Here is a 16,562-nt window from a genome sequence, read left to right as displayed (position 1 = left end):
AATGATCAATGTTAACCTTTCTGAGTGATGTTTATAACACCTTATGTAGAAAATATTTAATAGACCATAAAATATACATAGTTTTAAACATACCCACATAACAGTACAGTATTTTGATGTCATAGTTATTTTGGTTTATTTCATATGGTTTATGAAACAAATAATTTAGTCATAGCCTTTTATAAAACTTTAAGAAATTTAATCATGTCTCAATGTCTCAGTCAAATCTCTGAGATTTCTACTCTATGTTTGACCATAGCTATGTAGTTCTCAATACTGATTATGGTCTCAAGACCAATTTATTAAGATATCGTCTCAATTTCATATTTTAACTTTGTATCAACTCTAAAAAGTTTTTTGTTGACTTTTTTTATCAAGACTGAGGCTAATAGATTTAAAAGCACTCGTTTTCTGCAGAACTAATTATATAAAAAATATTTCTTTTATATAATTACTTTTTTCTCTTATTCTCAATTTCCTATAGCCTTGGTTTTGTAATGTTATATATGCCTTTTTGAATATAGATCTTTGGACATACACTTACAGACTTTTGAATATTACTTAGAACAAGGAAAAAGTGAGACCATAATGCAGAAGAATCATTTTTATTGATAAAAAATCAAGTTGGCAATAGCAAAATATAAAACCATTTTACTCGATTTCGGGAATGAATCAACCAAGTTAGTGGATATTTTAATTAAATCATCATTGTGATAACAAAACTAAATTACTGTTTCAATTATCTTTTCGATTGTCGAACAATCCCATTCCCTAAGCTTAAATTTCATTATTCGCCGTATATTTTTTATAGACCAATAAAAACATCAATTGCAGATTCCTCAAAATAATTTTACATTTAATGTGATTTATGAGACAGTACCAAATCCTGGTAAATATTATATCACTCACTTTGAAGATATGAATGTAAAAAAAAAGAAGATGTTTAGAAGTACGTTTGGTATTTTGTCCTAGGGGACAATAACTTTTCCTGTTAAAGGAATTATGGATAGTGAAAAATGTAAGAAATTATTAAAGACTTGTTTATTTCCTATTCCTCAAAGTCGTTTTATTAAGAGTGTGAAGGAATATTTCAGCAGGATTTGACAACTTGTCATAGATTAAAAAAAATGCAAAAATTCTCAAAATAATCAGCGATTAATATTCTTGAGTGGTCAGATAATTCTCTATCTCTTAATTTAAGTATAAGGGGGGAAATGAAGCTAAATATATAAATTTTTGAAAAACTAACCGAGACAACAATTCAGGTTTGATATCATGACGATTGTACTTAACCTGTTTGATTCAATGTCAGATCGAGTTAAAATTATCATAAATACAATAGGAAGAGATGTTGACTACTGGTATTTAATATTGTTTTTTTGTCAATTTTATTTTTAAACAATAAAATATATTTTTAAATTTTTCCTTTTCTCGACTAATATACCAAAGGCTGAATTTTATCATTATTTTAAACAATTCAATCATTGTTAATTCCTTATAAATATTGTAATAGAATTTTACTATCATTTCACAATTTTTGTTGAAACAGCTATTGCTTAAAAGGTCTTTTGTCTTCATATTTTGAAGTTATGGACTTCACAAACCATTGAGAAAGTAACACCACAATCGTTAAATTTTAATTACTTGATTAATAATTTAATCAAGGAATATTCAAATTCAATCAAAAAACTTACTATGATGTAACATTGATGCAAAAAAAAAAAAACTCCCATTTTTATTTTATCAGAACCTGAATAATATGAAACCAGAAGTAACCATAAGAACAAAGGAGTTATAAGAGACTCCGTACAAAGTTATTCTTACGCATTTAAATACAACTACACATATATGACACATGTCAATCATTCAATTTCATAAATCATTTGTCAAATTACGTACAAGTGATGAAAATGCAAAATATATCTTTGAATTCAATTCATGTGTAATCATGCACTGATGCTTTTAGACTCATAAATTTATTCGTGATTGCAAGTGATACATACATGAAAATATATTTGAATCAAAGATTTGCATTATTTAATCAATGAAACTTTAGCATTTTATATAATATACATATACCATTATGCAGTCAGGTAACAAAAAAACACAATCTGAACAAAAATCAAGAAACAAAGAGAAGCTCTATATTTTTGTGACATCATAATATGTGATGATTCAACATAAAAACAAACTAAAACTAATATTAAAAATGGAGAGAATTTTTTTGGTTTTTTTGAAGATATTTTATTTTATAAGAAAGGATCATATAATTTTTTACAATCCATAATGTACCCTTGTATCAGCAGCTTATTATTTGTTGGAAAATTGTTATTTTATTTAAAACTGAGAGCATTTTATGATGTTCCTCATTTAAGATCTATGGCCTTACATAGAAATGACTAGTTGTTTTTTTTTAAATTAAAGCCTATATATTCATATGTCGTACAAGGTAAATTGAAACATGATCACATATAGTAAAGTAGTTAAAAACCACGGTTTCAACCCAAAGAATCAAAAAAATGTTTTATATAATTTAAAGAGCAGAATGTTATCGATTTTTGTAGCTTATGATCGCTTTTCTAGGGAAAAAAATCAGATTATATGTAAATTGAGACGTCAAAATATAAAATTCAACTCTAATCTTAATACTATTGACAGAGTATATAATACTTTTGACAAACAATAAATAATTTAAGGCATTAGATGTTGCAGGTATTTTAACAAATTCAATTTATATCATTGTTTCATACTGCACATTAAATTTTGGTCACATGTAATAAAAAAGTTAAAAACCACAATTTCCATCCAACAAATATCAAAAATTTCTTAATATAATTTAAAGAGCCAAACTTAATCGATTATTTTAGCTACTGATTAATTTTCAAAAAAGAATATTGTAGCCAGCTTTCATATAGACATGTCACAAATGCACATACAACTCAATGATTTATATACATATGTCATGCTACGCTAAATATGTCAATTTCTTTGATTAATTGAGATACCTAAGAATGTGTGAAACTATAGTATAGAACCTTCAACATTAATTGTTTTCATTTTGACCATTCAAATGAAATCTATTAACTTTTGATTGTGGCAATAATTTTTTGCTACTTTGAGTACAATTTGCGAATGCCCAAGTATTAATAAAATATTTTTTTTTGATATTAATTGACCCTAATTTGTTGGAGAATATAAATGAAACACTCAATTTTGAAAAAAATATTCTAGCTTAATTTTGTGCTGCCGTGCTAATTACATCTTAATTCTGTTGTTATAAATGCAAATACTTAATTATAGGTAGGCTGTCAAATTTTATTTTTATTTTGTTTGAGGAGCTGTTTTTTGAATACTTGAAAAACTTGAAGGGCTGTGCAAGATGTGGACCAAGGGTTGTAATATTTTGTTTGTAGGTATAAGATATGAATAATTTATTTAAACATTTCTTTCAATTACTTTTAATTGAAGTGGATTCATGATATTAAGCCTTGAGCATGGTTTTCATCTTTCTTTTATTTAAATAAATTACCAAATTTCAGTCAAGAAATGAGATACAATAGAACACATATAAACGAACCGAAAAAACCCCGACTTGGTAATGTTATTTAAGCAAGTAAATACATTGCATGTTTGGCCAATATTATAGGTACTTTGACTGCCACATTTATTACATAACTATAATTATTAATAATAAGTAATAAATTAACCTTCTGTAAAGTACAGTTTTTGATATCATAAATCATTTTCTTTTGATTAGATCAATTAGTATTGCTTAAATAAAGCTATATGCTGTATTTTTGTAGGTTGCAAGCATTTAGACCTTGGTAAAAGAACAAAGAAAAAATACTACAATTTACATAACAGCCAAAGAAAAAATTAAACAAAGACTTTGTTGAGATCATTTTGCAAACTTGTGAATTTCAGTATACAAAACTATATTTTTTAGTTTTTTTTAGAAGTACCAAGTTACTCCAAGTTTACTCCTGTAAAAATTCAAAAAATCACACCTTGATGTAGGAATTTTCTTCACGAGAGAGACATAGCGGGTTGAAACTGGCAAAATGATTCTTTTTAATCCATCTTCCGGAATAGGCTCATTTGTAGTTAGGCGGATGGCAATGAGAGCTCTACAATTAAGATTTGAAAAGTCCAGGGCCCTTATTACCACAGAAGTTCCATTCTTCTTTTTTGAAATTCCAAATAGAACAAGAACGTATTTTTCTTCCCTATTCGTAAAACCTTTTGGATTGATGAATAACAAAAATAAAATAATAAGGATAGTACATGTAGTACAGTCTACAAACACATGACATTTGTTATTATAGAGTGGAGATTTGTAACTGTATGGTAAATTATTTATCATCAGTTATCCCTCTTAGATACTATACACATCTTCCAACTCATAGGAAGGCCTAAACGGTTTACTTTGTACTTTTAATTTATATTTTGTCGAATTATATCAATCGTTGAGTCATTTCTAAAAGTGGGGGTGAGCACCCTAATTATATTCTGAGCTGAGACCCAGATTAATGAGATTAAGGATATCCTTTTGTTGGACAGATTGGCGATCATATTCTCCTGTTGATATCCTGATCCTCACTTTTCTAACTAAGCCGTCTTCTCCAAGATATGTTTTTCTGACAATGCCCGCTTACCAGACACCTTCAGGCATGATTCCACAAGGTTTTAGACTTTTTCCCATCACATAATTACCTTTATTAATATTTTCTCTCGTTTTGAACCATTTTGTCCTCAACATTAACTGAGGAGGCATATATTTTATCCATAATTTCCAGAACATAGGAGTTTTCCTTTTAATAAGTTGAAAACTCTTACGAAGATAACTTGATTCGGCTTCATCTAGTTGGTCCACTATTATTCTTTCCCCGTATGTGTCCCCTGTTCGGTGTAATGAAACCTGTTTCGTCCAAAGGATTGGCTGAATTAATAGGAAATAATGACCTCGAATTTACCATATAAGTTATTTCGTACAGTATTGTAGACCATTCATCTGGGGTTAACATTACTACATATTCCTTGTGCCCACAACGATTGAAAAGCTATTCTCAACTCAATCAAAACAGGAGTAACTATTCCTAGGGAATCCCATATTCGAGCAATAGCTAACAAAATCGTTTTCTTGTTAACTTTGATAAATTTGTTAATTTCTCTTACTCCTAGACGTATATAATCCGACTCTACGTCCCAATTATGTCCAAGAACTGGAATCACCACACATGATTCTCCTGAGCTTACCGCACTGGAATACCATCTTTTTATTTTAAAACCTCCACAATGCAGAAGACGATCTACATCCATCATTATTTTACTATCCACCTCATCAGTTTCCACGGATGCAGCAATATCATCAACATAAGTATCTTCAAATAAGACTCTTCTAGTTTCTGGGTAATCATTCGATATTTTTCAGTAATAAATCTGACGGTGCTTTGAGATAAGTCCAGACTAGTACATTCTGTTCAGTTATTGTACATTAAAATGTACTAAATGCCTCTTTAATTGTCGAGCTTACTCTTACCTCCTCGTGATAAGAATTAGGCAATGCCTGAATCAATAATACTGGCTTTGTCGTTTCATTCGTAACACTTGCTGCCTCTAAGGTTTCTAAAAAAGAAATTTCCCACGAATGATAATTCTTTGCATCTCCATTCCACTTTTCAGGTTTATATCCAGCTATTTGAAGCACCGAACTCTTTGATTCCATTTTCGTTTCTACTAATTCCTTTACCATATGATTTATGAGTTCTGTATTTTTCACAAATGCTTGTTCCTAACGGGAATGGTTTGAATAACAACTCATAGATGTTTCTTCTCCGAGTCTAAACCCATCACTATCGTTAGCTCTAATATTATCGTCAATACCTTCTTCAACCAGTGGTACATCTTTGGTTCTCATTCTCCCTTCGATTAGTTCTATATTATTTCTATCAATAGGCGTTTCTTCATCTGTTAGTGTAGATCACATTTCCAAACTTGAATCTTCTTTTGGCATTTCTTTAGCGTTACTAGACTGACTCACTTTGTCTTCCACAAATTTATCATTTGCCCACTTCATCTTTTCTTTTTCAAGCTTAATTTTCAGATCATTTAAGTTATGATCACAACTTCTCTGAAACTCCAAATCAACATTTTTTACCTTTGCCATCATAATTATCTTTTAAATATTCTACTTTTCTTACTGCAAATAAGTTCTCCTTTCGTGCTTTGGTTAGCTCTTCTACAGTCAACAACATTGTTCATTCAATATTATGTAGGACGTTAAAGAATAATTCCTTCTTCATCATCAAGACCAAAAAAAAAAAAAAAAAAGAACCCCAATTGTTTAAATGTATAATTATGATGGATATTACAGATTTTTGATCAAAATTAAATAAAAATGCTTTCTAATTCGAAATATAAACTTGAATAACTTTATTTCTTGTAGTCTTCCTTAATGTAGGAAATAAATAAAAATGATTTCCACTTGTATGTATAAAATATAATGCGTATATTATTTGTTTTTTAATTTTTTTAAGTGTATTTATGTTAAAGTTCTTTGAGCCTAAAATTATAATATTACTCATTTTTCTTATGAATAATTCTAACTTGTTGTAAATAAATTATTATACATTTAACAAGATCAAATAAATATAACAATGATATAATTATCTATAAATATAATATTCATATTTAAGAATTATATATTGAAATAAGTATATTACATTATACAATTGATATACATGAATATTAATTTTATATCGGATATGAACAAGATGAATGTCCCCTGGAATGTCCCACTCCACATTGATAGTCATCAAAATCTTGTAAAATTAAAAGAACTTCATACTGGAAAGGCCATTTTTCTCGCTAGCCTTCACAAAGTCAATGGAGTTACAAAATAAGGTAGGGTTTCAAGAAATTATAAGTATTGGATGTTAAATATAACTCTGAGATAGCTGAAATAGATTGATCAATACGTCACAGGTACTTATTTTTTTATAACTACCATTTATTTAAGTACATCTTTAACTTGATACAAAACAGTTATAATAAATTATAAAGTGAGAATAGAACAATTATAATTATATTACAAGTGGATAATAACTTTATATATAACTACCTTAAAAACTTTAAAGACTCTTATGTGAGATAATAATAAAAACACATATGGAATGAAAACTTGAATTTGAAGGGATTTGTCAATTTTGTTCGACATACACAAATTCATAAAAATTTATATTAAAAAAAACAAAAAACAAGATCCACCTAGTTCAGTGATGGTTTTTGATATATTCAAATACATCTTGGGTCCAAGAATGACAACATCTGGATACTTATTCGTCTACGGAGTATAAAATAAAAGACTCATGGTAGGAGAAATTGTTCTCCTGAACTATGTGTTTCTAAGTTCAAATCCCATTCGCTCATAGGGAAGGGAATATACAAATTTAATGTTTATAGATTTCAAGATATTTCTTATGTCAGATGGATTAATTATAGTGCATCTTCATCCGACTAATAAGAAAAAAACAAAACAAACAAAATGGATGCTAATTATCAGTGGTCAAAAACTTTTATTGTCCTATCTAGTAACACAATTCGAAAAATATGTTATGTAGTTTTAGTAAATCCAATTAAAATATAATTCCACAAAAGAACATTCATTAAGTAAACTATATGATAAAAATAATATTTTATTGTGCTTTAATAAATAAGTAAATCTAAAATAGTAAGAAAAATATATGTCATAATATTATTTAAAGTAGCTTTAAAATATACACATTTGTCCCATTAATAGAAAAGTAAGCTAAATAATGATTTTTGCTAAAATTGGCTCTTTATTACAATTATATTCTTCGACAAATTATCCCCAATAGTTATCAACAAATCAAAAATTTATTTAACTAATAAATAACATGGAGTTACACTTATTACAAATATAAGTAAATATTATAGTAATACAATTATTATATCTGACCATGGAGTGTCTTTTAAGTCGATGTACATAATGTATACTTCTTTCTCCATGAGCGACTGTGAATCGAACCTATGTACCTTGAGTTGAAGAGAATATTATTTCTTGAGCCCGTTGTTCACTGATCCATGTTGCTACAAATTACAAATTATTCTAATTAACCCTTTAGAAACTCCATAAATGACACACAAGGTTGCCCAAATTGATAGCAATAATAAAGTAATGATAATCAGTTAGATTTTATTTGAAAGGCCATTTCGCGACCAACATAAAGATAATTTACTATATTTCAACTTACTATAAATATTAAGTACAAGAGAATAATTTCTTTTAAGTGCACTATTCACTGAGCTATGTAGCTCAATTATAATTTCTCTTATTGGTAGACCGTCAACACAAAAGAATAATATAAATTTTTTAAGCTGAATGCAGAAAACATTTGCATTATTTAACTAATTATAGACCATTTCTTCAAATTATAATTTGGAGGCGGCAAAAATTGTACTTGAAGTAGTAAGGTAAAACAATGATGAATTGATAAGTCATATGAAGACCATAGCAGGACTATTATAAGTCTTTTAAATAAAATAAAGGTTCTAAACTATTGCTTAAACTTTTGGACAATTATCTTATCCAAGTAATTTCAATACATTGACTCAAATATGTAAATTAAATTTTAAATTGTATGTATATATGAATAAATAAATTAAATTGTGATGCTTTTTTAAGATTGTTTTTATGTAGACACATCACTTATATTAATTAAACACAAAAAAACCAACTATACGTTCGGGAGGGAGTGAAGAAAAGAACCACGTTATTCCAATGGGGGAAAGGGGTTAGAATTATTTGAAAAAAGAACCTCGTAACTTTATAAATTATCGCTAATTTAGGTTCAAATGAATAATTTAACATTTCTTGTGCAAGCAGGTAAGTCTGGTCATTTTTTATTTTATAATTAGGGAATGAAAAAGTTATTTGTTTTACAAAAAACTGTTGCCGCCTCAATCAAATGATACAAAAAAATACCATAATAAATATGTGAACTTTATTACGATGTATGATTTAGGTTACATTATTGAACATTATGGTTCAATTCATTAAAAACATGCAAGAAGAATTTTGTCACCTATTGGTATATATATCTAACGTCTTTACGTAAATGAAAAAAAAAATCAAAATATGAGCAAGCAGAAGCAAAGCAGGGTGGGTTCACTAAATTACTTACACACCAATTTCAACAAAATATCTTCTTTCTTTTTGTTAATTTTATCCTTTACTAAAATATAGAAAAAAAGAATATGACTGTGGTACTTTAAGGCCCAACAATTATGAAAATGCTTCTTATTTCTTTGAATCACATGTTAGCGCCAATACTTTTCAGTATACTCCTGAAACGTTATATTTAATTATATAAAATACTTTATTTATCTAAATAATGCATGTTAAGGATTTATTTGTATAATCAACAATTTTTTATCGAAGATTAGTAAATATAGTTAACTGGTTCGCTTATAAGTCGTGTTTCTTTTTTTCTTTTTCTTTATTTGATTATTCTACTTTTTTTTCAATTAAAAAACTGACCCGTAAAGAATCAAACGCACTCAGGGAAAATTTTACCCTATAACTTACAGAAGATTTGACCCACTGAAATTGCTTATGCCACATAGAACATTAAACTTGTTTTTGGGTAAGCCTGAATCCCCCATTGAGTTTGGCCTCAAAATCTCCCTGAAAATAGCCACCCGACGGTTTATTTGAGCCGAAAGGCCACACAACAAAACTTTCATCAATTTATATCACTATTTCGGATGTCGGGACATCATAAAAACGAGGACTGACAAAAAAAAAATCGTCGAAAAATATAGGTCAGACCCCCTCAAGTTATCCTAAAAACTGTTAAATATACATTTTTCACCCCATAAGGTACACAGTTACAAAGTAATGACCTCCTAAATTTTTTTTCTGACCATCAAAAACTGTTACCGTCCATCCGGCCAAAGTTCCAGCGTGCCGGAAATACTTCAAAATGAAGTCAAATTAAAAAAAAAAAAATCTTATCATTGTTAAGGCAGAAGAAAAGAAAAACTTCTTTTACAATTTTTTTGAACTTGTTATGTTGTGTCGGTTTTGTAAGTGAAAACTCAAGAAGTTACTATTAAAGGCCTACAAATATAAATAAATAATTATGGATTTTTTATTTATTCAGCTATTTATATCATTAATTTTTTTCATTAAACACGATACAAATGTCCATAAACATATAAAGTTTTTAAAACTTTGAATATTGAGTAAATTGATTAATGAAATCAGACTTTAGAAAGATTAAGTTCAATTTTGATCTTGAGTGATTTGTAACAATTAAATTTTTCTTCCTTTTCTCATTGTCATATATAAATAAAATTACAAAGACATTTGCCATGGATAGCGTGAGTTTAAAAGTTGAGGATAGCAACCTGGTCATCCTTTTTTGTGGGATAGCCTATATATAATATGTAGAATAGGCTTCATTTAGAAGAAATAGCAGAGTGGATTGGATGGAAGTCTTATACAATTAATTACACGAGAGTGAGACAAATTTGCACTTTTCATGAATAGTTTACATATACTATTGATCTATAATATTTTAATATCACTGTATAGTGTAATGGAATTATATTTATGTAAGTGACACTAACCAATGCTTGCAGTAAAGATTGTTAGTAGAACAGGGCTACTTCTTTTCTCAGCACATAAAAGATCATTCAACCAGTTATTCTAATAATGGGTTTATACCAAATAACGTAAAAACAGCCAAGACAGATGCCAGCAACATTGCAGATACATGCCAATTCTTCAGTGATTCTTGCAAGTTGATGAGTGTAGAATTTAGATATAGGTACATGATTAAATAACCCAGTCACAGGTGTAAATTCTGGATATGTAAAAAAACTAAGGAAACCTGTTGTGGACACGTTGTATTATATTTATCTACTTAATAAATCATGTTGCAGGATGTGATTTATTTGTTTTTAAATGGAATATTGATTTAAAGCAGTAAACACCCCATGTTATTTATTATATATCAATATCTGGGATCAATATTGAAATGTATTTTCATGCTTGAATTTTGTCCGGCTAAATTCCTTACAAATGCCACTTACATTTTATGTCAACTTTAAAACTGATAAATGGATAATATTGTTTGGAAAATTATACATTTATGTTTTTTCTTTTAGTGCATGTTGATGAAGATAACAGCAGTCAAGATGACGATAGTAGTGATGAAAGTAAAGACTGTGACAGGGACTTCTTTACCCTATCACACAGATGTATTTTATAAGCGTGATACAACATTATAACACTATATAGTCAAATATTGAATTAGCTAATACATTTTTGCAAGATACATTCTTAATTGTTCTATTGGTTGTCATAAAATATATTTTTACTTTTTAGTATGTATATTTCTTGAAGATTACATTTGTATTTAATGTCTTTGTATTTTTAGCTTATAAATAATAATCTATTGGGTGCATTAATGAAAAATTACCTTTTTATTTAGTGTAATTTTAAGAATTTTTGAAATGTGCAATTTGATTGGTCTCCTTTTTTAACAACCAAAAACTGACACTTTCTGATAGCATAAAATGTGTCCTTTTTAATTATGAACAATATGTGTAATTAAATATAGGATAACAATTCAAAATTTTGCATTAAAAACTGATATGGAGCGTGTATTTTAACATACGTAGGCCAAGAGTAATGATCAAAATTACTAGTAACCATATTTAATGCAATAATATTAATTTATTTTTCAGTAACTTTTTATACAAAATTTTCAAGTATTCCAAGTTGGAAGATTCCACCTTAAAATAAAAGGATTTTAGAGAGTTACTTTATAAATAGTTTTCCTGAGGGAATTTTATTCGAACTTTGCAATCTTTAAACGGTCATATCTCTGTTTTTTATCTAGATATTGAATTTAATTTTGAATTGAGTCTAGCAGTATTGGTTTAAACAAATATTGTAAAAATTAATCCAACCTTATAAAATTTATACGAAATATAAAAAATTAATCCATCAAAAGTTTATTCATATTTACTATATATTATACTAGCAAGGGGTTACCCGCTGTTGCTCGGGCCAAGGAGGGAGCAGAAAATCACATTGACAATGGCGAAAATAATTGAAAAATTATTCCGAAAAAAACTTTTATAAACTAAATATACTAAAAATCGTAATATGAATCTTACGTAATTGTCTAGAAAGATTCTGATAATTATAATTATCATACTATATACACTAATCATACTATATCAATCCGGTTAAGTAAAGTAATTCACAAAGTCTCATCACAGCAAACCAATATTCTTGTTATTGGCTATTATAACCTTAGTACTTTTATTATAAAATTTAAAAAAAATGTTGTAAACTTCAAATAACATACTAACATAAATGCATAACAAAATGTCTAGATGAGAAGTCATTTTTTTTTAAATTGCAAAAAAAAAAAAAAAAAGAAACATTAATGTACTAATTTAGGAAAATATATAGATAATAGCATTTATTGGCATTATAAAGAGAAACACTTATCTACCAACATTTTTTTCTTACTTGCAAAAACAAAAGTTATGGAAAATAATGTTCTCGAAAAAATAACAAGTGATAACTTGTTGATTTTTGCAAATCTTGCAAAAATCACGTTATAAAATTTTCTGTGAATTGAAAATACTTTATGGTAATGTTAGATTTTAGTCTTAAAACTTGAAAATTGACTTTTCATGAAAAAAAGAGACATAAATTGAAAAATTACTATAATACCGGTACTTGCATATATACCCAGACTAATTTTTAAACACTTATATCACAAGGTTCCGTGACCAGGAATAATTTTTTTTAGCACAAGTACCTTGGTAAATCTTTTGGCTTTGTTTTTGTTTTTCTTACTTGCATCAAACAAGGTCGTTTACGATGAATGACGAGGCCAAACGTCATATGGTTGCCACTCTCCTCCGCGCCGGTAGGTCTGTCAAGGAGATAATCAAGGACACTGGACTATCCAGGCCTACTGTGTTCAAGGTCCGGAAGCCCTCTTTATCTTCCAGCAGGATGGGACACCTCTCCATACCTCTGGAATCACTCAAGATTGGCTCGCTGCCTACATGCCATTTTGGAACAAAAACATTTGGCCACCTCAATCACCTGATTTGAATCCCCTTGACTACAGTGTGTGGTGGCAAATTGATAAGAAGGCCTGTGCTACCTGCCACCCAAATTTGGACTCATTGAAGGTCAGTGTCAATGAGCAATGGGCAGCCATGGAAGAACATTACATCATCAATGTATACAAGGCCTTCCGCGGGCGCTTGGAGGGTGTCATAGCAGCTGATGGCGGTTATATTCAGTAATTATTTTATACCAGAATAAATTCTCTATTATATAATTCTAAAAAAAAAAAACGTCATACGAATTTTATTACTCATTTAATTATTTGCCACCAATAGTCCGCGTATTTATGCAACTACCGGTATATATAAAAGTATAGTTAAATACAACTAAATGTATCAAAAATTACTTTTACGTTTTTCATTGGATTGATGTGTCAAGGAGAGAATAATTGGATTTTTCAAGGCTTATTATATGATGTTACTGCATTTAAATGCCTTATAATAGTATGTTTCGAATTTGTGAGTAAATCACATTTATTTGAATATTGGAACCTTTCCAATTTCATCTGCATCTTCTTTTTAATTAAAATTCCAAAATGTTTTTCATTTTCTTATGTGAAGTGGGAGAGATAATAAAATAATATATTTAAAATTATGAGAAAAGGAGAGGTTTTGTCAAAGGGTCCCTACAAAGTTTACCTTATTGCAATAAAGATGGACTAAAGATAAATGTAATTAAAATGGAGACAAAATGAATTCGTAAACAATTTAATAAATTTTAATATATGCTTGAAATAGAAGGAGAAAATATATTCCCTTTCTAACTTCTTAAATATCTTACAAAGACCGTCAGATTCCATTAAAGGATGGTATGTCCAATATTCAGCTACAAATTTGATGTTTATAATACTCATATTCGTAAAATATTAATAAGGAAACACTTTGACAACTTTTTAAAAATAATGTAAACATAAAAACAATGATGGTATATAAAATATGTTTAGTAATTAAAGATAGTATCAGAAGTTTTTTGTTTAATAGGTATTAAAATACGTGGCCTGGCGTTTCCCAGGACATTAAAAATTAAAATCAATACTATTTTGAACTTTTTTTTTCTTCCTGTAATTAATATTCATAGCAACATCTGCAAATATTTATTAGAAGGTTTTATTATGGTTACTAAATATATTATGGTTACATAATAATTGTATGCATTACAGATATAAAGATAATACGATATAAAATAGTTATTTGATTTAGTCATAGCAGCTAGTTTATGGTGTCCAGGTCCTAGCAGCAGAATCATTACCAGGATCACAGGGTGACATTTTACACCTTTGTTTTTGTGATTACTTTACCTCACTGCTTCCCTGTCTCTATGGCACGTGATGAAGAAGTTGTTGTTTTGTTCTAGACAAGACGCTTACCTTGATGCTCCTCAGTCTCTATAGCAGATGATGAGGAAGATGTCGTTCTGTTTTGGCAAGACAGTGAGCTCACTACTCCTTAGTCTCCCTTGTTTGTAGTTGACTTTTCTTTTTGGCTTCTTAAGATCTCCGGGACAGGGAAGACTTTTTTCTCTCTAGCATGCTGTTGTTATGGTCAAAATCCTTTTTCTTATTCCCATTTTTTTTCTCTAAACCTTATACTCTCTATTTTAAATTTTTTTGTAAGGATACATACGAAGACGCATCGAGAATCATTATTGAAAATATATAGTCTTTATTTTTTTATGAAGAAGTCACTTGTTAGTCAAAAATACGTTTTTAGAAAAAGGATATTTCAATCTGGTATGGCCTTCAATGGGAAACAAATTTTGACCTTAACTGTTTCTGGAGCCTTAAAATCCTGCATAAAAATTTCCGCAAAATCCATGTATTAGTTTCTCTCTGAAACACCGACACATGCACACACAGAGAGGTTTGCATTAAATATATAGATACTATTTTTTTAAATTTGACAAATCTATGAATGTTTAATAATCCATAGAATTCACAATGGCACAAACTCACCCTGTACAGCCCTTTGATTATTTTAGGGTAAAAAGATCAAGTTTCTGAATTATTTAAAAAAAAGTGTACTGTAAAATTCATTTACAGTTCTAAGAAATAGCAAAAGTACTAATTAATACGGTACATATTTATATAAACATCTTTATTTTGATCCACACATAATTGAAAATTCCAATTTCAATCATTTGCTTTATTCCATATTTTTTTTCTTTCAAAATATACAGAAAAATAATTGTCCGTTCTACGTTTGACGTTTTGTTCTTCTACTTTTTGTCTCTAGAAGTTATGTTCAAGCATCAACCGAATTACATACTCCACGAGCCTTGGTGAAATAAGCAACAGTTTATTTTTCAACCCACTCTTTGGATTTTGTAAATAATGGGTTTAATCCTTAAGTTGTCATCGTATTTAGAAAAACAATAAAATAATAATTATAGAATGAATAACATTTTTATAAAATAATTGTTTGTCTTTTTAGAGAATTATGTATATAAGTCGAACATTATAAAAAAAAAACTATATAAATATGATTTCTTGTTGTTTCCCTGGTTTTCATTTGTTTCCTAGCTACAATTATTCCCTGCCTGTTTATTTACTTTCAATATTATACATAGGTATTGTTATTCAAAACAATGACTAATATTAAAAATATTATTATTTCCTTCAAGTTGAGACTAGGGTAAATAATTGGAAGGCAGCTTTCTCACCTTCATATTCATGCATATCAATAAATCAATAATACAAAAAATTTATTAAATAACTTACCTTTACAATTGAGCAAAATAGGTGTTAAGAGTAGAAAAATGAGTAACAGCTTGTTTGATGGAATGATGAAAATATTTTGGAAGTAAATCCACCTATAAAAAAATTTCATTTTCTCTGGATGTACAGTTTGTGTCCTTCTATATATTTTTTTTTATTATCTCAAAAAACTTGTTTAGAGCAAATTTTTCTCCCATATCGAACGATTTACATCACATTTTTTCATTCCATTTATAAATATCTGAAAATATTAAAATTAATTCAAAAAATGTATACATTATTTATCTACATATAGCTCAAAATATGCTCAACTACACAATGGCAACACTAAGAGTTTTCATTTACAAATAATAGTTTTTTATTTGTTTTGAATAATAATTACTTAAAGTGAATATTACTTATATACATAAATTAGAGTTTTATACCTATATGAATATATAATAATATACAATATTGAATAATAATTTATCACTAATAATACTTTAAGATACATTTTAAGCCATTTAATCCCCTCGTCCAATATATTGGGCATTTTTAAAACGATTATTAATAGAACATTTGGTTACTAATCAAGTTTGAGAGTAATTCTGGCTCGAGTTCAATACACGTTGCAACAGGGAAAACCCATTAGTTGACTGTTACACTTGAGACAGGGTGAAGTAT

General features: G+C 28.4%; 1 protein-coding gene across 1 annotated transcript in view; it reads right to left on the bottom strand.

Annotated features, from left to right (window-relative positions):
• The window catches only part of LOC121129889 (zwei Ig domain protein zig-8), a 137,292-nt gene that overhangs the window by 106,293 nt on the left and 14,437 nt on the right, over window positions 1–16,562 (bottom strand). The window contains exon 2 of the mRNA XM_040725590.2: window positions 15,903–16,140. Coding sequence (XP_040581524.1) covers window positions 15,903–16,011 — 109 coding nt within the window. The 5' untranslated portion in view covers window positions 16,012–16,140. The remainder of the gene's footprint in view (window positions 1–15,902; window positions 16,141–16,562) is intronic.

Source organism: Lepeophtheirus salmonis, chromosome 14 (genome assembly GCF_016086655.4).
Source record: "Lepeophtheirus salmonis chromosome 14, UVic_Lsal_1.4, whole genome shotgun sequence".
NCBI lineage: Eukaryota > Metazoa > Arthropoda > Copepoda > Siphonostomatoida > Caligidae > Lepeophtheirus > Lepeophtheirus salmonis.
This window is presented reverse-complemented; position numbering and strand designations above follow the sequence as displayed.